General features: G+C 36.8%; 1 protein-coding gene across 2 annotated transcripts in view; it reads right to left on the bottom strand.

Moving 5' to 3' along the window:
- SBF2 (SET binding factor 2) overlaps positions 1–27,730 on the bottom strand; it is a 382,774-nt gene that overhangs the window by 38,747 nt on the left and 316,297 nt on the right. The window contains exons 19-29 of one of the 2 annotated variants that reach the window (XM_031460040.2): positions 26,937–27,199; positions 24,320–24,492; positions 23,409–23,482; positions 21,721–21,916; positions 18,805–18,932; positions 17,399–17,574; positions 14,809–14,954; positions 12,600–12,798; positions 6,706–6,902; positions 4,375–4,515; positions 3,395–3,490 (exon numbers count right to left, since the gene is read on the bottom strand). In XM_031460040.2, coding sequence (XP_031315900.2) covers positions 3,395–3,490; positions 4,375–4,515; positions 6,706–6,902; positions 12,600–12,798; positions 14,809–14,954; positions 17,399–17,574; positions 18,805–18,932; positions 21,721–21,916; positions 23,409–23,482; positions 24,320–24,492; positions 26,937–27,199 — 1,789 coding nt within the window. The remainder of the gene's footprint in view (positions 1–3,394; positions 3,491–4,374; positions 4,516–6,705; positions 6,903–12,599; positions 12,799–14,808; positions 14,955–17,398; positions 17,575–18,804; positions 18,933–21,720; positions 21,917–23,408; positions 23,483–24,319; positions 24,493–26,936; positions 27,200–27,730) is intronic. The other variant, XM_031460041.2, reaches the window with a different exon arrangement.

Below are 27,730 nucleotides of genomic sequence, written 5' to 3'. Positions count from 1 at the left end.
CACATTATTTTGTTTATTCCTTGTAACTACTCTAAAGCTAGAATACTATTTATTATCTCCATTTCACAGATGAGAACACTGGGAATTAAGAGGTTTCCTAAATTTCTTAATATCACACATTAACTGGTGGGGCTACAGTTTGAATCTGAATGTAACTGAACCAAACTCCTAGTGTCTTGTCACCTAAGCAATCACATAACACTGGATCTGTCCAGCAGGGTCTGGCTAAGGGGACTGTTTCACAGAAGTGATGTAGTTTATCCCACCCATGGGAATGCAGTTTTGTTCAGAGCATGAATGTTTCCTAAGCACTGGTGTTGTTCCCTCTGTTCTGTTCAGACCAAACAGATAAGAGAAGGAAAAGAGATGCTTGGGTTGGATGTGGGGACAGGGTGTTGTACTTATCAATGTGACCTTATGCCTACCCAGTGCATGAGGTACAAGCTGTATTCAGTGAATGCTGCACTGAAATGGATTGGACTAATCTTAGTCCCAGTTATGCTGTTATTTGCTAAGTGATACTGGTTAAGTCACTTTATCTCTTAAGGCTTCTTACAATACCTGTCCTGGAGGTTATTTCAAGGATAAAACAACATTGTAGAGGAACTGAAAGGGCTACAGAAATGTAAAGGATGAAAAATTAAAAAGCGGCCTCCATGTGGCTGCTTCTCAAATATACCCAGCTATTACAGTTTTATATTTAAAGAGGAGATTTTCTCATGGCATTTTTCTACTCAGCAAGATAATTTATCAAAGTTGCAAGTATTCGTATTTTCCCTATGGGCTCAAAAACTATTGTAATTTTAAATGAAAAGCAATGTGGTTTATTCATATCGTCACTTTTTCTTAACTGGTTCTTGCTTCAAAAAGGTTTCTTCCCCAGCCTTAGGAATGCCTCAACATAGCATGCTCAGTGCTAAGTGACGGTTCTGACAGAAAAAGGGTGAAGGTCAATCCAAACCTGGGCTCATCAGAATGGGAAAGGCACACAGTGGAAATAACATGAGAAAGAAGCCAGGAACTAAGATTCTATAACAATAAAAGATATGGAAAAACAGTGAAAACACACGGAAGAGAAAAAGGAGGTCAGGGGGAAGATTTCAAGATAGAAGGCTCTTCCCATATAGGGTGAATGAGGAGCTAGCTGCTAGAGAAGTGGTACCTAGCTCTCTGGAAGAATGAAGAGACCCTGTACTTGACGGTGCGTAAAGGAAATGAACTAACTGAAGGGTGTGCAAGTGTCTATACATAGTCTTGCCCTGCCATGTTCATGTTAGTAGGGAACATTCTGAGATTTCCCTAACTTGCTTGCCCAAGTCCATTGCTGCTAGTCCATGTGAGGGAGAATGATGCTACTGGAAGAGACAAAAGGAAGCAGCTCTAGAGATTACAGGAGAAGTTGAAGGTGCCAGGAAACAGTTGAATCTCATCTTCCAATTAATTACTGGGACCATGGAAGATTTGGAGGCTTTGGTAGTGAAGAATTAAGAGATGGAGTGAAATAACAAGATTCACATTTCTGGATCCTAGCTTGAGATACCAGAATGAAGGGGACCTGGTTAGAGCAAAAAACTATCATAAGGAAACACACTGTTTACAGTAATTTACAGGAGAAAATATTTGGAAAGGTGTCAGAAATAAAAAATTATGACCTCATTATTCATAGAAAGGGTCAGAAACAAACTAAATAGGAGATTTTAACTGAAGATGTAAATATAGCCTTCCAGGTACCTTTGAGACGAGCAAAAAATGGACTCATGACTAAAATGTAGCCACTAGTGGAGATCCTCTTGTATCAAAAAACCATGAGTCTGACACCAATATAAAAAAAGAGAAGATAATGTAGTTGAAACAGATTGGTGAAGATCCACGAGCTTTAGGTACCAACACAGAAGGAGAAACAGTTTTGTACCTAAAATTTATATTACAAGTCACCTGGCTAAATGGAGGAATAATGGATTGTTGATGAAGTTTACAAAAGCAAACCTCAAGAGCAGGGTAGGGGTGGGAGGGCTTCCACTAATCAGACATCTGCCAGAAGTTGCATTCTACTAAAAGTTAAAGGGAAAAATTGCTGACAAGTCTACTAAGATAAGCTTTCAAATGGCAAATGAAGCAATAAGAACTGAAACCTTGAACCAAATTCTGAAAGGAGTTCTTGGCAACAGAAATACCAAAAACCTTAGCAGAAAGTCATTTTTAGTTCAAATTCACCAAAAAAGAAATGATGAGAAGAATATAGTTTGTATCTTAAACTTTAAAACAATAGAATTTTAGAAATTCAGAAAAAGCTATATATGACTGTTAACAGGTTGAACTGTGTCCTCCCCAAATTCTTAGGTTGCAGTCCTAAACCCCAGTCCCTCAGAATGTGACCTCATTTGGAAACAAGGACGTTGCAGATGTAATTAGTTAATATAAGGTCATACTGCAGTGGGGTGGGCCCCTAATTCAGCCCAACTGGTGTCCTTATAAAAGGGGAAATTTGGAGACAGACACACAGGGAAAACGTCAGGTAAAGAAGAAGGCAGAGATTTGGCTGATGCTTCTACAAGCTGAGGGAGGCCAAAGATTGCCAACAAACCACCAGAAGCTGGGGAAAGGCATGAAACAGATTATTCCTCATAGCCCTCAGAAGGAACCAGCCCCGACAACCTCTTGATTTTGGACTTTTAGCCTCTGTGCAACAACAGTTCTTTAAGCCACGCAGCTTGTGACACTTTGTTACAGTAGCCCTAGCAAACTAATACAGTGACCTTCAGGCCTAATTAGGAAGTTGACTGAAGAAGGTTGAGAGCTCTTAGGAATTTCTCCAGTTACAGCAAGTTCTGATGAGATAGGAAAAAAAAGTATCGAAAGAATCAATACATCTGCCAGGAGACGTGCACAGTAATCTTGATTTTCAAAAGAGAAAAAAGTGAATTTTGTAAAATAGAGTCGTTATGTTGATTCTGAACCATTCTCTCTTATTCCTCAAACCAGCATTTCAGAGAACAGGAGTGAAAATAACAGGCACTGGAGGCACGGCCTTTGAGTCTGGGACCACACCTCCCTAGCTTTTCAGGCCTCTGTGTGCAGTCTTTCTACCCTGCAAACCTGAAGCACCATGGAGTGCTGCCAAGGCTGAGCCACCATTTACACATTTAGCTCCCCTCCCCTCCCAGTGCTTCTAAACAAATCAGTATGTAAGATTTCAGCAATTGTTATACCTCTTGTTCCATGAGACTAAACTCATCTGTCACCAAGCTAGTAATAAATTTGATCATTCATTTAGAAAAGATAATTAAAAACAAATTTAACCATAATTAGTTGATTTAAAGTATCACTATCTAGAAAAAAGGTTTTTGCTTTTAAGGTTGTATCAGTGCTCAGTTATAAAATCAATCTTACTAACCTCCTCGAGCAAAGCTATTGGATGGGTTTACATCCAAATGTCCTGGCACTACCTGCTTAAGCACAGTGGACATTCTTGAAGTCCTCCTTTCAGTCCCTAAAGTCAGCCAAAAAGAAGAACAAAAACCATGTTGTTCGGGTTAACATTACTCAAATGACAAAAAGTTATCTTCACGTGTAGCATGTCTAATTGCTGCCAAACACTGTACTTTTTAAGTACCCAAAGCTTTAATAGAGATAACAAGGCACTGTTACTATTTCCTCAGAGATACACACATTTGCAAGATTACAGAGAGTTAGGTTTGGCAAGTGCAATCAGAGAATTTAATGATAAATGAAGCAAGGCATGCATGGTGTTACTTTACAAGAAAAGCCACTTTCTGCTTATGTTGAGCTAATTCAAATAGCTGATTAAGCCAAGGAGACCAACTTCTCAAGTCACATGCTCCTGTGTCTAACACATTAGGGTTACCTCTACATGAACCCTTTGGGGTTCCATCACATGATAACTGAAACAGAATATTAGTACAAGTCTTAATGGCTTCATCCAAATCTAGTGAAAACAAACTGTACTGCAAATCATAAAAGGCTGCAGAAATTTCAGGAATTTCAAATTTATACATGATGATTTTAATAAATAAACATTTAATAAACAGGTATTCAACTTACACATTCAACTCTAATATTTAAAAATCTATGTAAAATAGATTCCAGGAAAAAAAAAAACAGGTGACTTTATGTTTCCCATCACTTCTCCTATTACTCTTTTAAAAAGGACATAGTTGAATCTCTGAATCTGGTTACACAGAAATTAATAGTGGTACTCTGATTTCTAAGTAAAAGGAGCTGAAGTTATAGCCCCACAGGTAAAACACTTAGGAGTCATGTTGAAAGAACAATACAAATAACTAAAGAGACTAACCCTAAGAATGAATATGACCTTTCATTGCTGTCAAGAAGAAAAGTATTATCAAATCTTACCTGGAGACAGAGCAAGTGCCGGCCTGACAGTAAGGGTGTTATTGCCACTGAGTTTCTGATGGACTGAAACTGCACTGAGTAAGGCTTGCAAGTACTTCTCTTGTTCTATGCTACTGGAAGATTCTAAGGAGGAGGTAGGAGCTATGAAAGGAAAAGACATTAAATAAAACAAATTGTCTCTGTGTTAATAAAACAGGTTCTCTCTATATATTTATGCTTATTTTTTCTATACACAGTCTTAAAGTTACCACACCCAAGTACAGAAATCAGCCTCACTTAGAGCTCCAAACTATTAAATCGCTAATCCTCCTATGATACTGGTTTCACCACACCTGCTTCTTGATTGCCTCATCATCCTTCCAGAAAAAGCCCACATCTGGAAAACCAGCACAGGGCTATCCTTCCAAGCACAGGTGTAGTTTCTCATTATCCAACCAACTCAAAGCAAAGATTCATAAAAGACAACATCTCCTTGATGACCTTCCCCAACCATCCTGTCCACACTACTGTTTGGGAGCAGAGGATAGAGCAAGTTCCCTTAGCATCCCAGAATGGGCAGAAGCGAGAATTTCCCAACACTAGTAACTTTTTCCCAGTTCTGTGACATAGGCCCAACAGGGGACATGATCTTGTAGAAGGCTGTTGTGGGAAGAATGGAGGAAGGTGATAAGACAGGAACATCTACTGCCAAATTCTCTGGTCCTTTCATAAGAGGATCAAAAAGTATGTACAGATGGAAACAACCGAGAGAACAATTCTGGGTTGGAGGGAGTCTCACCCTAGCTTGTGTGGAGTAAAACAGAAACACTGAAATTGGCCCAACCACTTTAAAGTGACATCAGGAGGGACTCACTGGAAGAACAATAGATATTAACAAATTTTCTTACAACTTGAATAGGAAATATATAATTAGCATTATTATATTACTATATTTTATCAACTTTAAGATGCCATCATATTTTATAAATTCTAAGTTGTCACCAATTATAAGATGCAGCATTATTTTATGTACAAAGAATAAAAAACTCTGCCATTTAAAACATGACACAATTCTTTCTGATAACGTGAATTGTAAGTTGCATCCCAATTTAAAAGATTAAAATGTGAGCAACTGTGTGAGCTCAAAAATATGAAATGTAGTAAATTTATATTAGAGTAAAAAATCAGAAATCAGTAGAATAAAACAGTTTAAATTTTTTCCAACTAAAAGCTCAGTGATATCACTCCTGAAATGATTCACTTTATGTAACCTACATATGCTGTGTTCTATTATATCCATTATGTAACTTGGGAGGATTCCTCAGGGCAGAAGCAGTTAAAAGCCAACTGCCTTCAGTTATACCAATGTTGAGACACCAAGCCAGGTGGAATAACAATAACAGCAGCAGCAGCAGCAGCAACAAGAACAAGAACAAGAACAAGAACAAGAACAACAACAACAACAACAACAACAACAACATAGCATTGTGTGTGTAGTGCCCTCAGTCAACTGAGTGATCAAAGACATTCAGGAGGGAATGGATGAGAATAAAGAGATATCAAAAAACACGTGTTTCACCTACTGAACCACTGAACTTGAGTTAGCTCACTTCCAAAGAGGAAGCAATGCAGCCATTCCTAAATTGGATCTGATATCTTAGTGGTCCTTGTTTAATTTTACTGAGTATCTACTTTAAGCTAGGAGTTATGAGAAAGGTTAGCAAAATATAGCTCCTGACTGACTTCAAGACCTCAGACATGGTGCTCAAAAATATCCCCAGAAAAAGGGGAAGCAGCACTTAGTATTTTTTTCTCAAGTTGGCCAGCCTCTAGCTTCCTAAAAACCTCTCTGCTGGAGAGCTCCCAAAGCAGCATTTTGGTCATTAGTTTGCTGATGTGTGTGTGTGTATGTGTGTGACTTGTAGGAATGAGACAGGATATCATATCACATGGGGCAGAATCCCTACTTGCTTCTGAAGCTGATAAATATGTATGGATGCTTCCCAAAAGAAAAGAAAAAGGTTAGTGTAATAGTTTCTGTTTTTCTTTTTTAGGATATTCTTGTTTGCTGAAATGAAAAGAGACTAGAACCAAAGACTATTATGTTAATTTCTATTAAAATCCAAATACAGACAGACATGTTAAATAAGATGTCAAATTCACAGTGGAGCTCCACATTGTCAAGTCCAGTTCTTGTTTAAGTCGTATTTGTTGCATACAGCGCAGTGGAAAAGTCTACGTGGGAGAGGCCTGATGAAAGGGCACAGCTGGCACTCCCAAATTTTACTTCCTTTATTTTCTGGAAGACTCCAAAGTGAAAGGATTAGGTTAGTGCTGTAGAGAACTGCTTACCTGCCTGAGGGGAGTTCTGAGATTTAAAAAGCCCAACTACTCCCTTCCCATGGAATCCTCCAGATCGGAGGAGCAGGGTACCGCTTCTTGAGTTCTTCCAACACACAACAGGCAGGCGATTGTGTCGATAGCAGCGGGCTACTCTTGGTAAACTACTGTCCTGTATAGCCTGAGGTACAACTAAAAGGCCAGGATAGCTTCAGGGATGAGGAAGAGAGAAAGAGAATGATTGGGGGTGGAGAGGAGAAGAAAAAACAGGGAGAGAGAATATAAGATATGAATATCATAATATAGTAATTTTCTAAGATTCAGAAACATATTCATTGACTGCCTGAGAGTGAAAGAATTAAAAATCAAAACCAAATGATTTTTGGTATGAAAACAAAACGTTCAAATATCAAGTGAGTTTAAATATTTTAGTAACACTATATGTTGATAATTTTTAAAAAAGATTAGCTCATAAAATTAAAGAATATTATGCTAGGAAAATAAAAAACAGACAAGAGTACCTGTTTTCATAGAACAGTAAATACAAGAAGACAGGCAGTTTTCAGAGCACTGCTCTTCTTTATTTTATTTAGAAATATAAGACTAAATAGATTTCATTTTAATAACCTCCCAACCTCTAATCCCAGGTCTTTTTTTGTGTGTGATTTTGTTTATTGTGGTAAAATATACCTAGTATGAAATTTAACATTTAAATTTAACTGTAACATTTTTCAGTGCACAAGTCAGTGGTGTTTAAGTCACAATATTGTGTAATCATCACAACTATCCATTTCCAGAACTTTTAATCCCTTATCTTGCTATATGCCAGTGTTGAGAGTAGGGAGAGAAAATCTAGTGTATGGTCAATAAATCATAACCATCAATGACTTTAGTGAATGCCAATTTAAATTTCCATATTTAACCACAGATACCTTGGAAGAATTCTGAAAGCCTAGCACTTTGGAGCTTCACAAAATTATAGGCTATATTTTTCTAATACCACAAACTGGTAAAGAGACTTAGCTGTAGACGTATTTGTTCATGAAGACGTGAAAAGCAGTTCTATCATTAGGGCCCTCTATTTCGAACTCTTAATATCTATTTTTTGCCTCACTTGCTTCTAGATACTACAATAATTTTGTGTATTAGATAAGGGAGTAATGCTTAATGGCTTCAGGTACTGTTTCAGTAACTGGGAAAGAACCAGTTTCCTTTCCCCTATCCCCTCCTTTCATGAGGCATGAGCACCACAGACCACACTCTGTTACACACAGGACCTAAGACTCTCCTGTCCCAGGCATGGGGTTGAGTCTTAGCTGGACAGTCACTGGTGCTGGGGAACATAGTACAGAGCCTGAAGACCAGCAGAGGCTACTCTCAGCACCAGTCTCATTTGTCAATGAAAGATACATCCATTTACACTGCCACTCACCCTATCCCATCACCCAGAGCCATCAGGCATGCGCTCCAGAGTAAGCCTCATGAAGTTGACTGGGCTTCAGGAGCTACTCTGAAAACTTTTTAATCAAAGAAAAACACACATACAAATGCTTGAAATATAAATGAATTAACACCAAAATAAATCCATATCACTACCACCTAGGTCAAGAAAAGGTCCATTACCAGCATCTAAGAAATCCCTGTCTCCTCCCAATCACTGTTTTTCCCTCCTCCTCCTCATCAAAATTTATCACTATCCTTGACTGCTAACAGCATGGATTAACTTTTGCCTGTTTTTTGAATTTTACAAAAAAGGAACCAATAGAATTTATTCTTTTGTGTCTGGCTTCTTTGTCTCAACAGTATGTTCATGAGATCTATCCATGCTATTGCATTTAACTGTAGTTTGCTCATTTTCATTACTGCATGGTATCCCTCTATGTGATCACACTATTTACTTATTCTTCTATTGTTGATTTTGAGTAGTTTCTAGTTTTTGACTATGTAAGAAAATTTTGCCATAAATATTCTTATAGATGTCTTTTGGGAGTACATATGCATCATATACATTCCTAGATGGAACAGAATTTCCAATAGATAGATAACCAATTGTGCATATGTTCAATAGATGTCTAGAAGTTTAGTAGATGCTGCCAGACAGCTTTCCAAAGTTGTTTAACCAATTTACAGTCACACCAGCAATAAAGAGTTTCACTTGCTCAACACTCTTACTAGTATTTTCTATTGTTGGTCTTTTAAATTTTAACCATTTTTGCAGGTATAAAGTAGTCTCACTGGAACTTTAATTTGTATTTATCTGAAGCTAACAGGTTGAGCATTGTTGGAGGATGGAGAGGACCAAAAGTGCCCACCTACCTGAGAAGGCATCTTGAGGCAGAAAAATGAGGCAGGCAGCTCCATATAATTAATGGGTTAGTTTATTACAGGGTAACTTATTCACAGGCTGGGATCTAGATCGTGTCGTCAATGATAAGGAGACACGCGTAGCTGCGCTCCAGGCTGCTGAGGGGCCACTGGTACAATTTTAATACTTAACCTAGGATAAGAGGGTAGGTGCCTGGAAACAGGATGTGCATTCCTAAGGTAAGATTTATGAACAGGTAACTAGTCTCATGGGCACTGGAAATACGTCAGGGAAGGTTTCCATCATTGTTTGGAGACTAACAGAGCATAGAGGCTACCTGGTCCTAATGATTATTAAACAGTATCTATGAACTACAAAGCTCTTGATGACAGAAAAGTGATTCACTGCACAGTACAGTCCTGGGTGGGGTCAGGAGGAGGACAGGAGAAACTGTACGGGCCCAAGATGGCATCAGTTATACTAAGAGCCATACAAACATCTTTTCAGATATTTGTTGTCCACCAGGATATTCTCTTTTGTGAAGTGCCTGTTTATGTGTCTTGCCATTTTTAAATTGCCTTTTTACTCTCTTAATGATGTCTTTTGATATACAGAAGTTCTCAATTTACTAACCTTTTACTTTACGGATAGTGTTTTTCCTAGTCTTAAGTCTTTCCCTACTTCAAGGTCATGAAGATATTCTCCTATCTTCTAGAAGCTTTATTGTTTTAACCTTTTACATGTAGATCTACAGACCAACAGAAATTGATTTTTGTCTGTGTAGTGTAAGGGAGAGGTCAAAATTAATTTTTTTCTTCAGTGGATATCCAGTACCATTTGTTGAAAAAACATCTTTTATCTACTGCTCTTAAATGCTATTTTTATCTTAAACCAACTGTTCTTATATGTTGAGATGTTTCTACATTCCCTATGTTGCTCCAATGGTCTGTTTATGTTTATCTCTGTGTGAACCCTACACTGCCTTACTCACTGTAGCTTTATTAAAAGTCTTGATATCCTGTAGTGTTACTCCTACTATCCTGACTAGTTTTGGCCTTTTGTATTTTAATATAACTCTTAGAATCATCTTTTCAATTTCTATAAACATTTTGCTGGGATTTTGATTGGGACTGAACTAACTCTATAGATCAATGTCTGGAGAAATCACAGTTTTAGAGTATTGAGTATTCTAGTCCAAAAACATTAAGTCTCTATTTATTTATACCTTCAATGATCCTTAATATTGTTTTGACTGTTCTATGTAGAGGTTTTACACACCCTGTAATTTGATTTATTACTAAATATTTAACGTTTTTTAGTGTTACTCTAAATAGTATCAGTAGTACCAAAATAACATCACTTAAAATTTCATCTTTAATTATTTGTTTTTGGTATATTAATGACTAGTTTTTGTATACTATCCTTGTACCCATGACTGTGCTAAATTAAATTCACTTATTAATTTAAAAAATTTATCTGTAGATTCCTTCATATTTCTATGTGTACAGTAAGATCGTCTGTGAATAACAGTTTTATTTCTTTCTTTTTGATCTTTATACTTTCTATTACTTATTTTTCAAGTCTTTTTGCACTTTCTAAGACTTCCAGTGCAACACTGAATAGAAGTGGTGATAGTGGACATTCTTATCTTATTTTGATTGCAGAATAAAAGTTTTCAATAGTTTACCATTAAGTGATTTTTGCTGTAGGCTTTTTAAAAAATATATTTACTAGATCAATGAACTTTCCCTATATTTCTAATTTGCTTAGAGTTCTTTTACAAAAAAATCATAAATACATATTACATTTTATAAAATGCTTTTCTGTATATAATGAAATTATAACACTTAATTCTTTTAATGTGGTAAATTATGCTGACTGATTTTCAATTGTCAAGCCAGTTCTGTATTCTCATAATAAACTATACTTGGTTATAATAAATTGTGTGTGAAATTAACCTTTTGTCATTATGAACCATCCTTCTTTATTGCTAGTAAAATTTTACTTTAAAATCTACTTTAATATTTATATAGTGACAGTAGCTTTTTTAAAAGGTAGTTTTGCATGGGGTATTTGTTCTGTTTACTTTCAACCTTTTTGTAATCTTGTACATTAGATACACATCTTAAAAACAGCATAGAGCTTTAAACATTTTTGATTACCTTCTTCTAACTGGAGCATTTATCAGTTTATAAGCAACATAATTAATGATATATTTGAGTTAAATTTACCATCTTACTACTTGCTTTCTATTTGTTCCACCTGTTCTATGCTTCTTTTTCTCTTCTTTCTTGCTTTCTTTTGGATTTTTAAAAAATTATTCCATTTCCTTCCCTCTAATAGCTTGAGGGATATATATTATTTTATATCAGCATGAACTCTTTATAATAAGTGTTCTAATACATGGTCTGTTAAAATTTTATTTTGCTTCTGACAGACTGAAGTGATAAATAACATCTATTTTCCCACTGGCAGGTATGATTTTGATAGCAAGCTTTCCAAATAGCAGGATATCACACCTTACACCATTGCTTACACTCATCTACAAAGAGAATTTAGTTAGAAGTTAGAAGAGTATCCAGAAAAATTACTGCATACTCAACAAAATCACAGCCTTTCAGTACTTAATGCAAAAATTTTATTTGTCCCAAATCTCAAACTATATTCCCAACTTGTTTCTTAAGTTTCACACTGATATTTGCACATTTAAATTGTCATTTAAAATGAGATATCTATAGTTGCTCAAGAACAGTGGGGTTGAAACTAATAGTAATATTAAGACAACTTTTAAAATATGTACAAAGCTTACAATGTACAAAATGCTTTCAGAGCATTATTATATTTAATCAAACCAGGAATTTACAAATGCAAAGAAAAGAACTTACCTGGAGATGAAAATGATTAACCCTGTGGATGATGGAAATGTAGTTTTAAAGGATGTAAAGCATGGAATAGTGCTTAACAGATATACAAAACAGCAAGAGATACAAGAATAAAGAAAATGTGTTCATTTACATTCTTTAAGTAATATCCCTTGAAAAAATTCTAATTAGACAGCATAAGGAAACCATGCCTACACTTGGGTCAGCAAATTACAGCCTGTGGGCCAAAAGCAACCTCGCCCATTTATTTGCATACTATGACTGCTTGTATGGCAGAGTTGAGTGGCAGTAACAAGAGAACATATGGTCTACAAAACTGAAAATACATACTGTCTGGTCCTTTAAAGAAAACTTTTGCAGAACCCTGGCCTACAGCAGATCTTCATCTCTCTTCTCTGCCTGGGAAAATCCTATTCTTACTTCGAGTTATCTCAGGCATTACAGAAGAGAAGCAAGTGGGAAAAGAAAGGCAAATATAGGAAATTCATAAAGGGGATCGTTCACCTTCTGATCTAACATAGGCAACTGTATGTCTGAGAATGCCAGTGAGATACGTGTACATGCTGCATAGAAGGTGTCCCTCAAACACACACACCCTGGACACCTTGCTCCTATTTTCTAGCATCTTTCTCTCTGGGCTATGGATGCAAACAGCCCATTCAAGACCAAGTGGAAGGAAGGAAAGAAGGTCTCTTTTTGGAGACCATTAACACACTTACCTCCGGCAGAGTGAATACATCCTGTTGGAAGCAGTGATTCGAAAGTACTCTGGTTTTGAGCGAGAAGAGCTGCCACTTATGGTTCCCAAACCTAAACGCTGATAGTCTCTGAAACAAGCTTTTTCCACTAACTGTTCCATTGTAGACTTCTCTGAGGCCTTCAGGGTGGTACTTGTGGGGAGCTCACTATCATCTGAAACTGCGATGGCAGAAATAGGTTTTGAAGAAATGATATAGCTCAGAGTAGAGGATTAAACACTTCCTTTTGAAGAGGATCCTTAATCAAGAGAGGTTTATATTAGGGCTGCAGGTGCCATGTATGTCACAAATTAAATCATGTAACTTCTATGAGGAATCATTATGCTCAAACACAAATTAAAACATTAATAAACAGAAAATAAAATATCGAGAGCTCACTTAACTCAAAATGTCAGGGAAATTGACTCAAATTTTCTAAAAACAATACAATTTTGAATTCATTCCCATTTTTTTCTGTTTCAGTCAGGCTTGCTTATTAATGTCCAACTGGAGTAATTTCTATTTAGGACTCTATAGAATAAACACTCATACTTTCTGAGACACTAACCTGTCAGTAAAATCGATCTCTTAACATGATCACTACACAAACTCATCATTCCAGGTTTCAGTTAATTAAAGATCATAAACTCTTATCACTTTATAGATTAAGCAGAAACTTACTAGTGGAAAAAGACCTTTCTTAGAGAGATATGAAGAAGTTATACTTGATGGAAGTTATATTTTGTCAGAGGATGTGGTGTACATGGGAAACTCCCTAATAATTTTGCAATCACAGGTTACAGAATCCTTTAAGATTTCAGATGTTGGAAGAATTTACCCAATAACCAAGTATTTTAGGGAGGACTGAAAAAAACCCCCACAACATTCCTAATTGGTACTGCATGTTCTAACAACAAAAAAAATTCCATGTTAAAACTGTTCTAATTTACTTTCCTATTTATTTTTAAAGTGAGAGAAGTCAAATTAAGCTTTCAAAGTTTTTGGAGATGTACTCAAAGTTCTAATGTCAAAGGGAATGATATGGCTCTTTTCCATTAAAAGGGAAAAAACCCAGCTTATTCCTACAAATGTAAGACTTTGGGTTTTGGTTTGTGAACTTCACAATACAAATATATTATCAGGTATCAGATTTATGTTGGTCTTTTATTTTCACAGGAGCAAAGAACATTAAAAACTTGGTCTTTTGGTGGAATAACCAAAGTAAGTTTTTGTTCTGTGAAATTACAAAAACCCTGAATTAAAAGAGTCAAAAGTAACGGGTAGCAGTAATTTTTTTTTACTGCTTTCCATGTGGCTGCGAGGAGGCCAGGGTTCCAATAAATGGTCGTTTCAGTAATGCAGCAGTGGGTCTTTACCCTGCCCCCAGAAGCAAGCCTGCAGATACACATACTGAGTGGAGACCCTTATCCAGTGATCTCTCTGAAGATGAGGCTTCTTTCTTTAAACTGTTCTTGCTGTTGTTATCAGCAGTAGTAAAAGCAGTTGTGTAATCACTGGTGATTGATCCTAAGAGCCTGAGAAGGAAAAGGGTGCAGTGGCATCTTGTCTCTCCAGTGTTAATTCCAAATGCATGTTTGATACTAGGTTAAGGAACAGAAAACAGTCAATGAAACATTTTGCTACTGATTTTCTGACTATTTTCCTGACTGAGAGGTATCTCAGCTTCCCAGATTTGTTCTTTTAAATATTTAGCAGGCATTTTTTTTCTTATCATTTAAGAATCCCTTCTTCTCAGGCTCCTCATTTTGATTGAGAGCATCCACAATGTTCTTACCAAAGACCCAAATCTTCAACTTTGAATATTTAATGTCCTTATTTCCTTATTCTTATGCCATAACAATAAGGTATGGAGACTCCTTTATAAATTTCCTATGCAGTGGGGTTTTTCCTTTCTCTGTTTAATGACACCCACATAACAATGGCCAATCATTGTAGACTTAGTAGAGGAGGCATACAATTTAACAAAATCTTATCTGAACAATAGAATATTGGGGGAAAAAAATTTTTTTTCCCCAATTCTGAGAAGCTGGTAAGTGCCTCCAATTTTCTTATGAAATCTAGGTTTCTAAGAGTGAGGTTTAAGTGCAACTATGACTTAGTCTCTTGTTCTTACTCATATCGGAAGAAAGAATAAGGTTCATTCATGAAGGAAAAGCAAATTCCCACATACCGGATATGTCATCCTCTTCATTCCATCCAGGACGATTCACTCTCTCTTCCACAATCGTCCCTGTCCTCCTCTTCAATAAATACTGCCGCCCAATTGTCATTTTCCCTGCCCTTTTGGCACCTTTCACAATTGTTTTTGAGAACGTGCTACAAGTCATAAAACCAAAGAGAATGTCAATTTAATATGAATATGCCATTTATATTTTTTGATAATTACATTGCTCAACTCATTCTTCTCCAGTCCCACAACCACTAGTACTGTCCAGACCTTCACTAAGCCTCTCCTTGTTAGATCACTTTTTAATGTGGCGGCAGATTAATTTCCCATAAAAGACTTATCATCAGGACACTGTTTTAGGCAAAAAATGCAAGAACTTAGAGTGGGACACAAACTACTTATCATCCCAAATCAAAACGCCTCAGTTTGGCTTTTTGGTCAAGCATGCCCCTAATCCACTTGGTTAGCCATGCCACCTCCTCCACCAGTTCTTACAAACTATGTTTGTGGAAGTCCTCCCGCATGGAAAGCCACCCTGCCTCCCTCTCTACTGATTCAAACTCTCAGGATTTTCTTTGAGATCATACGACAGCTATAGTTGTTACCACCTTTACTCGTTTCTTAAGTGTTTTAAATGTGTATGTGTGGTGTCCTGACTTCTGACACTATAAACTTTCTGAAATATAGAAAAGAGTAACATAATTCCCCTTTTTGAGAAGAGAAAAAATAAGAGATCAGAAATTCGAGTATCCTTTTGAGAATCAGCTTTAATTAGAGGAGAAACTAGGATTTAAGTCATTTGTACCTAAAAGTACTTTATTTATTTAAATGGTTTGTTTTTTCTTGATATTTACAAATCAAAGAATTAGAAAAGAATGACTTTCCTGAATAATCACACTGAGATGAAAAGTTTCAGGTAAGATTGTTTTTGATTATGTTCTTCTCTTCCATAGAGAAGAGAACTCTTTGTGTTTTCTTGTCATTTGGTGAAAGTGATAAGGATTCTTTAACTGTTAAATAGTTTTACCAGACCTTGTCTTTAGTCATCTGAAATATAAATCTGAGGATTATGAAATACGTTGTAGATAATCATTAGAAGTCACAGAATACTAGTATTCCCTAAATTTCCTATTGTGAATCACTTTAGGTGTAACTTAAACTCAGAGGGATTGTTGAATTTTTTCCAGCTAGAGCTGTATCTTTTGTTTTATATATGCAAGACAATTCTAAGATACCTTAAAATTTAAAATTGATATATCTCTGTTGTAGCTTGGAATAAGCTCGATTTTATAGATATATATATAATTTCACCACCCCCCCAACAGTTTCTAAACATACAACACCATACAAAGCTTTCTTTCTTCCACAGAGGGCTGGGATAATGAATATCATAGGCTCCTTTGTGACCCCACAGTGCTAAGATGAGATGCTTGTCTCACCATTGTAAATGCCTAGAAAGCTGGTCATGCATCTTCAGCATCTTATACCTGGATATGTATGCGTGGTCTCTTTTGCTTACCAGCTAACAGTGGTACAGGTGGCTAGCTAAGCAATTTAGAAATGACATACTGTCTGGACCTTCAATCTCCTGTAACCTCCAGCCTACCCAGCTTGCAGGCAAATAATGGCCTTTTCTCCACAGTCTGCAGAGTACTCTCTAAATGTCATTTTTTCCGGCAAATGCCCAAATTCCAGGTGATTAATGATAAATGGACTAAAATTTTAATCCTTGTATTTTATCACTAATTGATGAAAAATTTAAAGCAGTTGTTATTTTGTAATAACTGAAATTTAAAAGTTTCAACATAAATTCCTAAACATTTTCATCAGAAAATAAGAGTTCCTAGTAAAGAAATGACAACTAAAGGCAGTGTCTGATCCTAGATTGGATCCTGTACCAGACAGAAAAAAAAAAAGTTGCTATAAAGGATCATAAAATTGATCAAAATTTGAATATGGATGCTGGGTTAGATAAAAGTTTTATGCCAATTACATTTCCTGGTTATGATTATTACACTGTGGTTATGTAAGGTAATGCCTTTGTTCTTAGGAAATATATAGTGATGTATTTAAAGATAAAGGAGCATTACATATGTAGCTCAAATGGTTTAGAAAAAAATATGTATGAGATAATGATAAAGAAAATGGAGCTAAACAAAAACAACTGGTGAATCTGGGTAAAGGGTACACAGGAACTCTTTGTATTATGTTGTAACTTTTTTACAAATTTGAAATTATATCTAAACAAAAAGTTAAAAAGAAAAAAATAAAGGCTCTCATCTCTAGATCAAAGCAAAACTGTCTCTTAGGCTTGGATATTAATGAAAACTAAAGGGTCTGCTAAAGGAAGTTAGTGATCAATACAGGAAAAAGGGAAAACAGAATTCCACATTTTGAAAAATGCATCAAGAGCAATGGACATGATCGTTACATATTATTACCGCTGCTGTTCCATAACTTTGAGTTTGGTTCAATGGATTTGACAAAACGGCGAACAAAAAGAACAGTCACATACTGACCCCAAAGAAAGGTCAGTCCTCCTGACAGTCAACTGTGGGAGGGCTGAGATGAAGAAACCCGACTGTCTTCTTACCGAAAGGAAGTGTTCTTTTCCTTCTGTTTAGGTAAAATTATTTGCGGGGTAGTCTGTCCAGCAGCAAAAGCAAAGGTGGTAAAAATGGACTGAGGATAACGGAACTTCATCAGCTGTTTCTTAAAGATCTCTACTACTTCTGGACTCACTTCTTCATCAAATGCTACTTTAATCAACTAGAGACAAAAGAAATTAAACACATCAGAAACACTAAGGATTTCCAGGTAATTTCCCTCCAAATTACTGAAATAACAAAAAATAACATACTCAATGGCAAGAGTTTCGAGGTTGAAGGGACCTTGGATATCATGCAATACAATTTTTAAATTAAAAAATAAAAAAGCAAGGCTCAGAGAGGTTTACTTGTCATAGATGGTTAGTTGGCAAGGAAAATCATGTATTTTGAAGTTAGGTTTCTTTAATATTATCTTTTCTATGATGGAATATGGAAATTAACTTACAGTGGCTGAAGTAGGAAACATGTCCTTCTCATTTATCAGTGGTTGGTTCTAGATAGGGAATTTGACCTAAGAAGTTCTCTTCCTACCAAGAGATACTATAAATCTAGGAAGAAAAATTTCAGTTTGACTAGAATCCTAACCAGGATAGCCATGCAATATTCTAGTTGAGAGTCCTCTGGCAGTTGGAACAGTGAAGAAATCCCTAGGAGGTCACTGCTCTCAGGTGACGGGAGAAGGTCTAGGCCTAGAGATCAGTAGCCTCACTGTTCACACAACTAGCATGTGGTGGTACTAGGGAAAGTTCTTGACTGGAAGGAATAAGGCAAGAATTGGAACCCCTGGAAATCTGAGAAGTCAGGGACAAGACATGAAGAATGGGAAGAGTACAATGCCACAGACTGAGAATTATAAAAAAGGGAAAACTAAGAAAATATCACTCTTCCAGTGTCAATTGCATCAGTAATTCTACAAGTTCTGATATATTCAGAGCCCCCTGAAAAAACCTTTACTTTATCAGGGGTTACTCAGAACCAACAGTATTTTAGCCCTAGCCATAATTCTCAGAGCTTTGTCTTTTCCACCGAAGAGCCACAGTGTGTTTCCTTCTGAAATAGATGCCAAGAGAACTACCTGCTATCTAAAGGCTTTATCAAACACAAATTGAGGTATGACTTGGCAGACAATAAGAGTCAATTGTCTGTGTCTGAATTTCTAAGGTCATAAGTATTGACAAATAATCTGACTACTCTGAGTTGGCTTCAGGGCTCAGGAAAGGGAGGATTAAATCCAGTACTACTCACGAGTTGACTCAGTTGAAGATACCCTCTCAGACCCTCTGATCCTCCTCAATCTCTAACTTCTGACCACATGACCAAAAGAAAGTGGCCATGACATCATCTGTAGAAAACTTTTAAACAGTAGAAGAATGGCTCCCTTTCTTAATACCTGAAAAGATGCTGATGTGATCTGCAGTCCTTCTTGCATGTTCTGCTGTAGCTGGTTCTGCATTGTGATCTTCTTCTCCTTGGTGATGGAGGCAATGGGAAAACTTCGCACAACTGTCTGCTCACCAACTATAGGAAGACAGGACACAGACTCAGCGACAGCACTTTATAGCTTATTTCTAGAGTCTCTGCTGCTTATTTCATCAGCCTCTGCTGGTAAAATGTATCTGGAAAGGACAAAGCTCAGGAATGCTGTGAGAGAAAGTGCCATGATTCTAGGATCGTATTCATTAATTTTGTTGCATGGCAATTCACTCCTGAGATACAATCCTTTCCTGGAGTGAAGGAACTGTCACAGCCTGCGTGCCTTTGATTCTATTTCCCCAATCTATCGTGTACCGCACAAGATCATCATGCTTAAAGCAATCTTGTAAGAAGGCAGGTTTTATACAGAAAAAAAGAAGCATCTTCAAATAATGAAAACATATTTATGATATTTAATGTAGGAATAAAGCAAAAGAGAAAAGGTTTTTAAAGTGTGTTTCTATATAAAGGTGCTGCACCTACGTACATGTGCCTTCAGAAGATAAAGGACTGGGCTGAGGTCCAAGATTTCAGGAGCTTAAATATTAAAGCAAGAAAGGGAAAATATAAATAATCATTTATCAAGTATCCGAGGGTACAAAGATGAGAATCTAGAAAAGGAGTAACACACACGAAGCCTCCCTTGGAGAGCTCATGGTTCCCCAGGGGAGAGGAGAGCCACACACAGGATACCATAACATGTAATTATCTCCTAGGTTTGAGAGAACAAACCACTAAATATTCTAAAAAGAGAGAAGCTTTCTGCATGCTAGATGGCTAGAGAGTGATTCCTGGGAGGAGTGGGAGGGAAGGTGAACTTTGAAGAGAATGCAGGCTTGGATTAGCAGAGGGGAAAAGGGGCACAGTTCAGGCAGTGGTACAAGTAACAGAGCAGGAGTAGCTATGGGCAAGGCCCCTCAGCAGTAAGCCAGAGCGGGTGAGATCTGAACTAGGTTTATCTCACTTAGAGCCCATATGTTAACCCACTAATTATTATCAGAATTCCTCATTCCTTTAACCTGTAAATTCCTAACCTGGAAAATTCTGATTATCCTCTCACACCCAGAGGCGAAACAAAATCAGAATGTACACTGACTTCAGTTCTAGGGTATATGCAACAAGTTATGCTTAAATAACACATGAAATGATCAGATTTCTATGTTATTTAAGGAGAAATTTTAAATTTTGAATTAACTTAAAATGAAAATGAAAGAGGCAAATACAAAGGTTTTCTCTGATACAAATAATTTTCCTTAAAATGCAACATTAACCCAAAAATTGTTAGGAAAAAACAAGAGAACAATACAAGCTTTCACATTAAATATGGCTTTGATTTCTTTAAAAGAAATAAATTAGAGCAATTTAAATGACCGAGTATCTCATATATTTATATGCCTAAAATGTATGTTTGTGGTTACTGACTTAAGAGCCCAAAACACAAAAGGTATAGTACAAAAATTGTAAAGACCGGCTATTTAATTTCTTTTAAAAATACATTTGCTTTCAAATACAAATGTAATTTATTTATAGTAATGTGACAAGAGAGGGCTGAGATACTTTACTGTATATTTCACTCTTACTCAAAATGAACACAACTATTCCTACTGATGCATTTTGTTTATTGAATTTTATGAGCTTTTTGCGTTTCATATGTAAGCAATCTCTATGACCAAGATGATAAGCCATTCTGATTCTATCCAAGCAAAGGATTACACAACCGTGAGACTTTGAAGGTGACACATTTTATACATCTGAATTCCACTGTCTAACAAAGTGCACAGCACATAGTACATTCTCATCAAATGCTACTGAATAAATAATTTCAGATGAGGAAGGAATTCTAGTAACTATTTATTCCAAAGTTTCTTAATCCTAGGTATGCATCATAATCACTCTGGGGGCTTAAAGGTACATAGATACCTGGGTCTCTCCCTTCTTAGAATCCCATTTCAGATTCTAATTCAACTGAGAGTTGCGCCCAGAATTTTTTTTTTAAAGCTTCCCAGATAATTCAAATACGCAGTCAAGATTGAGGACCACTGAATTATCACCCAGTAAGCCCAATTTCCTAATTTTATAAAATAGGAAATTGAAACCCAGAATGGTTAGGGGACTTACTTATCAAGGTTGGTCAACAGTGATCTAGACCTGAGCTTCTTGATTTGGAGTCCCAGTTTTACCTAAAACCTTATATGATTTTCCTGTCAACCAGAACAGTTTATATAGAGACAACAGTGATTTTAAAAAGACAGTTCAGACTTGACAGGGCATGCCATTTCTTTCTAATAGAGAAGACCATGGAGAGTAGTAGAAAATAGAAATAGAAGTTGAGGGAGTTTAGTGAATAGAAGTCTGCTAAGAGAGGAATGGGGTTAGTTGAAATGGAATGAGGAAAGTCACGTTAGTTAGTTTATGTTCTACAATCCTGCACTGCTTAGCACATCCTTCCACAAAAGGGATCAAGTGTCTGGAAAACCTTAGCCTTACAGTTAACTGCAGGACTTAGAAGGTAGGCAAATCAGCCGGGGATATTGTTGGCAGCTGGATATTGTGAATGTCCCTAGGTCACAATATGCTGCCTCATGAAATTGTGATAGTTTCAGTGGATGAACCATTGTTTGCTGTTTAGAAGATATTCTTAGTTTTTTAAATAAGAACCTATGATCCAAACTAACATGTGCACTGACAGACAAAAGTATTATATAAAATACCTGTGTAGCAAAAGGTCTACTTTCAATCTGAAATGATCTATAAATCACTCCACACGGATGGAATCAAAGCCCTCATGCAGCACATAGGTATCCACGTTCTGATAGCAAAATACGAGCCCTACCTAGCTGATCATGGGGAGTCCCTCTGAACAAAATTCTGTATGTGGTGAGGAACAAGGCTCCTTCCGCTGGCAGGAGCTGAGGGCCTCCAAGAAGGCCTCCAGTAGCTTCTTCTCTTCCGTCAGGATCCAGCAGGACTCGAAGACCTTCACAAACAATTTCTTCTCCTGGCAGTAGAGCAGGTCTGAGAATCTTGGGCTAACAACAGAAAAAGTATTTTAAACACAACTCTACTGGGATTTCCAATCCTCAGATCAGGGTTATCTTTTTTAGTTACAGATCTAAAAAATTTGAGCCAGACTTTCCAAGTAGACAAAATGAGAAAACAGATTTGGGAAGAGCCAGAAGTGATGTTTCTGCATCCAAATGCAAAAAGATTCTTTGCAGTACTGCCTATTAACAGTAAAATCATTGGAAATTACCAAACTGTCTGAGATACCTATTCAATGGAACATTTTGCAACCATTAAAAAGAGTGACATGGATTGGTATGTGTTAACATAGAAAAGTGCCAGAATACACTGTTGAGTAAAAAAATAGTTACAAACCAGTATGTATATTATGATCCGCTTTATGGAAAAAAGAAAACAAAACTATAAGAATATGAACCAAACTGTTAAAGGTAGTGCTATCATGGTTAAGGGCAGAGGTGGAGGTGGGGAGGACCATGAGGGGCTTTCACCTTGTACAATGTGTGCTTCTTTAATACTTCAGTTTTATACAAAAGCACTGTTACTTCGCAAACTTAAAAAACAAATATTTTTAAAAAATGGATGCACCTCTAAAGAAACTCGCCCTTTTTGGCCTTCATTAAAGATTAACACAATAAATGGCCAAACATTTATACATCTTGGGAATTAAGGAACCACATGATACACTCTGTAGAGTTCAGTGCCAGAAAAAAAAATCCGTATGTCCTGAAGATCTAATAACAGTTACTGTTTACTGAGCAATAAAAACTATATAAATCAGTACCATTCTTTTTGTTAGCTCTAGGATGCTCAGAGCTAAATGTAAAGCTAAAGTATAATGATCACCGTGTCTCAGATTTGATAAAATTATCTTTCCTATCCATCTGGCTTCTGGTTTCTCCTTTGAATTTATTTTTAATAGTTCTGTTATATAGGTATGAGAGTCCTGAACCCTAGTCTATAGACTGGTGCCAGACTAGCTGCAAAAATAATCATTTGGGAGGCTTGTTAAAGTACGGATTCCCAGGCCAAGTCCAAGGTACTCCAATTCAAGAAGCTGGGCTAGGGTTCAGGACTCTCAATTTTTAATAGACTTCCCAGATGTTTCTGATGTATGCTTGTAATGCATACAGATTCAGGAAACTGGTGTTTTAATGCTAATTGCCTTAAGTCCTTTTTTTTTTATTTTAAGGAAGTAGTAGGCAGGGTATAAAATCGTAGCTTGGGCTTGGAATTTAGAATGTTCATAAGGTATGCCCTGCCTATAAAAGTAGACTCAACATGAGGTTATTACTGCTTATTTGTTGATCCTCTATTCTACTTCAGTATCCTTTTTATGAGGATCTACATGTAAACTCCTCTGAAACTTTAATGTATCATTAAAACTAGAGCCAGTCCCTGTAAAAAGTTAGGAGAAGGTACTTTCTAGGCCACAGCAGTCTACTGTGGCTGTTTTTAATAGCTATTATACCCTGAAAGCATGCAGCCTGGAATAATTACCTTCTGTATAGGTGGAAGTCTTCTACTCTCTCGATGCACTGCTTCTAGGGTTTCAATGTGCATAGCTACAATTCCTAGGATGAGCCAGAGTATTCAAAATGAAAGAGCACAAAGTAAGCAGAATTAAAACAAATTCTAGACATTTTACAATTGAAAACTAATCATAGTTTGGCAATTCCTTACAAAGTTAAACGCAGAATTACCATATGACCCAGCAATTCCACTCCCATGTATACACCCAAAAGAACTGAAAATAAGACTCAGATACTTGTATGTCAATATTCATAGTAGCACTATTCACAATACCTAGAAGGTCAAAGCAATGCAAGTGTCCATCAACAGATGAATGGATAAGCAAAATGTGGTACATCCATACAATAGAGTATTATTCAGTCATAAAAAGGAATGAAGTTACAATACCTGCTACAACAGTGAATAAACTGTGAAAACATTATATGAAGTGAACTAAGCCAGACACAAAAGGACAAGTATTATAAGGCTTCACTTATATGCAACATCTAGAATAGGCAAATTCATAGAGGTAGAAAGTAGATTAGAGGTTACCAGGGACTAGGGGTGGAGAATGGAGAGCTGTTGCTTAATGTCTTAGTGTCTGTTGGAGTGATAAGAAGATTTTGTAACAGATAGTGGTGATAGTTGTACAACACTGTGAATATATTTAATGCCTCTGAATTTTACACTTAAAATAGTTTAAATGACAAATTTTATGAGAGACATACACATTTTTTGCTACAATTTAAAAATACTTTTAAAAACTAATCAAAACATAAATACACAGCATGGCTAAACTACATGGAAGTCAAGTGTGATGCTGGAAAAAGACCAATAAAAATAATTCTTACTCAATTATCTCCAGTATTCTGGTTCTCTAATATCTGCAAAGTGATTACCTGGTATCATGCAATGAAGACTCTTGATGTGATCCTGAGTAACTCCACTCTCTGTACAAACTTTATCAATAAATCGGGTAATGAAACGCACAACAGAATTGGCAATGTCATTATTCTCTGAATCTTCAAACCCACTTTCAGTATCATAGCTCTCAGCTACACTTCCTGCAATACTAAGAAAGTCAAGGAAAGAAATCATGGTCATATTATTAAAAAGTCTACAAATAACAAATGTTGAAGAAGGTGTGGAGAAAAAGGGACCTTCCTACACTGTCGGTAGGAATGTAAATTGATGCAGCCACTATGGAAAATGGTATGGAGGTTCCTTAAAAAACTGAAAATAGAGTTGCCATATAATCCAGCAATCTCACTCCTGGGCACTTATCCAGAGAAAACTTTAATTTGAAAAGACACATGCACCTCAGTGTTCATAGCAGCACTATTTACAATAGCCAAGACATGGAAGCAACCTAAATGTCCATCAACAAATGAATGAATAAAGAAGATGTGATACATATATACACAATGGAATACTACTCAGCCATAAAAAAGAATGAAATAATGCCATTTGCAGTAATGTGGATGGACCTAGAGATTATCATATTAAGTGAAGTAAGTCAGACAAAGACAAATATCATATGATAGCACTTTTATGTGGAATCTAAAATATGATCCAAATGAACTAATTTACAAAACAGAAACAGACTCACATACATAGAAAACAAACTTACAGTTACCAAGGGGGCAAGAAGGGTGGGGGAGGGATAAATTAGGAGTTTGGAATTAGCAGATAAAAACTACTATATATAAAATAGATATACAACAAGGTCCTACTGTATAGCACAGGGAACTATATTCAATATCTTATAATAATCTATAATGTAAAGGAATCTGAAAAAGAATATATATGTATGTAACTCAATCACTTTGCTATACACTTGAAACTAACACAACATTGTAAACCAACTATACTTCAATAAAAAATTAAAAAAAACAAGAAATCATGGTCAGTACTCAAATGTAATGAATGACTACTACATCACAGTGAATTTACATAGCAATTTAACCTTGCTCAAAGAGATGTATACTTAAGTAGACCTCACTTAACTCCATGGCTCCTTTATCAGTGACAATGGTGAAACATGATGTTCTGGTTGCCTATATCTGAAAGCTATTGTGAAGCACTGTCCTTTTGACCCAGGTTTGTTTTTGTAAGGAATACCTTCTGTCATTCTTCTAAGAGGAATTCAGGAACCACAGAAAATAAAACAAAAAGGGATTCTTTAACTTATTATCTGATACTTGAACCTTCTGAAAAAACTTATCCCCCCAAGTTAATTACCACATGGAGACAGACAAAGTAATATGGTTATCTTTGGCCTTTGGCAACTGGAGGACATCTCCCTGGTAGGCAAAGTAAAAGAAATTTTTTTAGAAAATAGCATATTCCTCCAAATGGAAGAACAAATTTGTCCTATGAACCCTTCTGTTGTCAATATTTTTCTTTCTCTAAGTGAATCATAACCACTTTGGTCACTCTGAAGCCATCATTCGTCTGTAGGTGATAAAAATCACACAAGAGAAGGGAATGAATTTGAAATGAAGCCGATGTGAATGTTCAATCTCTGCCTTTGTTGCTTATTCAGTTCTCATTTTCAATAAATACTCCTGCTTCCTATGCCCCCTTTTGGGCTGCTAATCATGGAAAAGACTCCTTTGCCCAGTTCTCTTTAGTCCAAATCCAACCATATTAGGTGAATTGGTGTTAGAAGTAAAGCTAAACAGTGAACATGGCCATCACATCATCTCAAAACATTAAAGAACACAGGTACCTTAGCCACTCAGTATAAATCAGGTTGTAGAAAATATCATGAAAGAAAAAAAAAGGTAGGACAAAGTGACAAATGTGCTACTTGAGACAGGGAAGTCAGGAAAGCCTCTCTGGGTGGGTGATATTAGAGCAGAGAGTAAGTGAAGTGAGGGAGTGACTCTTGTGACTATTTCAGGGAGACTATCCCAGACTTCAGGAACAACAACTACAAAGGCCCTGAGGCAGCATCATCCTTAGAGTGCTGGAGGATTAGGTCAGCAGGGAGACCAGTCTGGTTGATAGAAGAGTGATAGGAAGTAAGGTCTGAGCGGTAGCCAGGGGCCAGATCCTGTCAGGCCCTGCAGTCTGTGGGTTTTAGCCTCACTAGTATGGGAAGTAGTAGGGTTGAGAGCAAGGCATGGCTGAGCACTTGATTACAGGCAAATGCAACAGATAAGCTGAGGAAAAGGAGGGCCAAGAAACAAATAATCACTTTGGCAAGAAGGAGTTCATCAGTAATTTTCCAGAGTGCTTTCTACAAATTAACATGGCAGACAGTAACCAGAGGGCTGGATCAGTAGTGACTGAGACATCTGAAAAATCAGGGGTCATGAAAAAGAAGAGAGTACGGGAGGTGATTAAGAATAGCTGGATGTAGTGAAAGTCTTTTAATAGAGAAGAGCTGAGGAAGTCTGAGGGTGGAGAAATGGTTACTTTTTGAAATATGTACTGCATTATTTACCCAAAATACTCTATATCCTCTGCTAAGCCCAGAAGATAGGTCTCTGTGCATCCACATTTCGGTACCTGTTTGTGACAATGCTGTTGCTCCCACTCTCCCAGTCGCCTGGTGCTGACGTTCTTAGGAGCTTGTTTTTACTTGTATCTAGTGGAACTAGCAAGTTGACCATGAGGTTTGCAAAGTGAATGGCCTGACTGAAGACGGTGCTTTCCTCACGTTGCACCAGTTCCTGCTGAGTTGATTTGCTCAGAGTTGGCCAAAGGCGTAGCTGCTCAGCTGCCAGGTCCATTGCTGTCTTCTCCTGATACTGGTCATCAGGGAGTTTGTCCTAGAAGACAAAGCAAAAAGTCCAAATCTACCACTTCACACAAGCTTCAAAAACCATGAAAGCTGTTTTAATAACTCATCTATTAAATACCTATGTCTGTAAAAATGAAAATACATAAACAAAATAGAATAACAACAACAAAATGAAACCTAGTCTTTTTTTCTCAAGTCCAACAGGACTTGAGTGGAACCATGTGACAAGGCCAAGGAAGCAGCAGCAAAGCACAGATGAATATACCCTTCTCACTGCTAATATTTCACTGCGTTTATTTATCTCTATGGCTCTATCCCCTTCAAGATGTTATTTATAACAAACTGTTGACCTGAAGTGCCTGTAAATACCCGGGTATGAATGCTCCAGTAGCACTTACTAATACTCTGATATGTTTCTTTTCTTCTGCTCTTTGGGAGGGAAGGATAGAATGACCAAAGTCACAAAAAACAGAGCTAGATTTCCTTGTAAATGTGGGAGTCAAACATTATCACTACATGGGTATACAGGTGTCCATGGGATTTTGAAGAGGGCCTTCCT

Source organism: Camelus dromedarius, chromosome 12, assembly GCF_036321535.1.
Source record: "Camelus dromedarius isolate mCamDro1 chromosome 12, mCamDro1.pat, whole genome shotgun sequence".
In the NCBI taxonomy this organism is placed as follows: domain Eukaryota; kingdom Metazoa; phylum Chordata; class Mammalia; order Artiodactyla; family Camelidae; genus Camelus; species Camelus dromedarius.
This window is presented reverse-complemented; position numbering and strand designations above follow the sequence as displayed.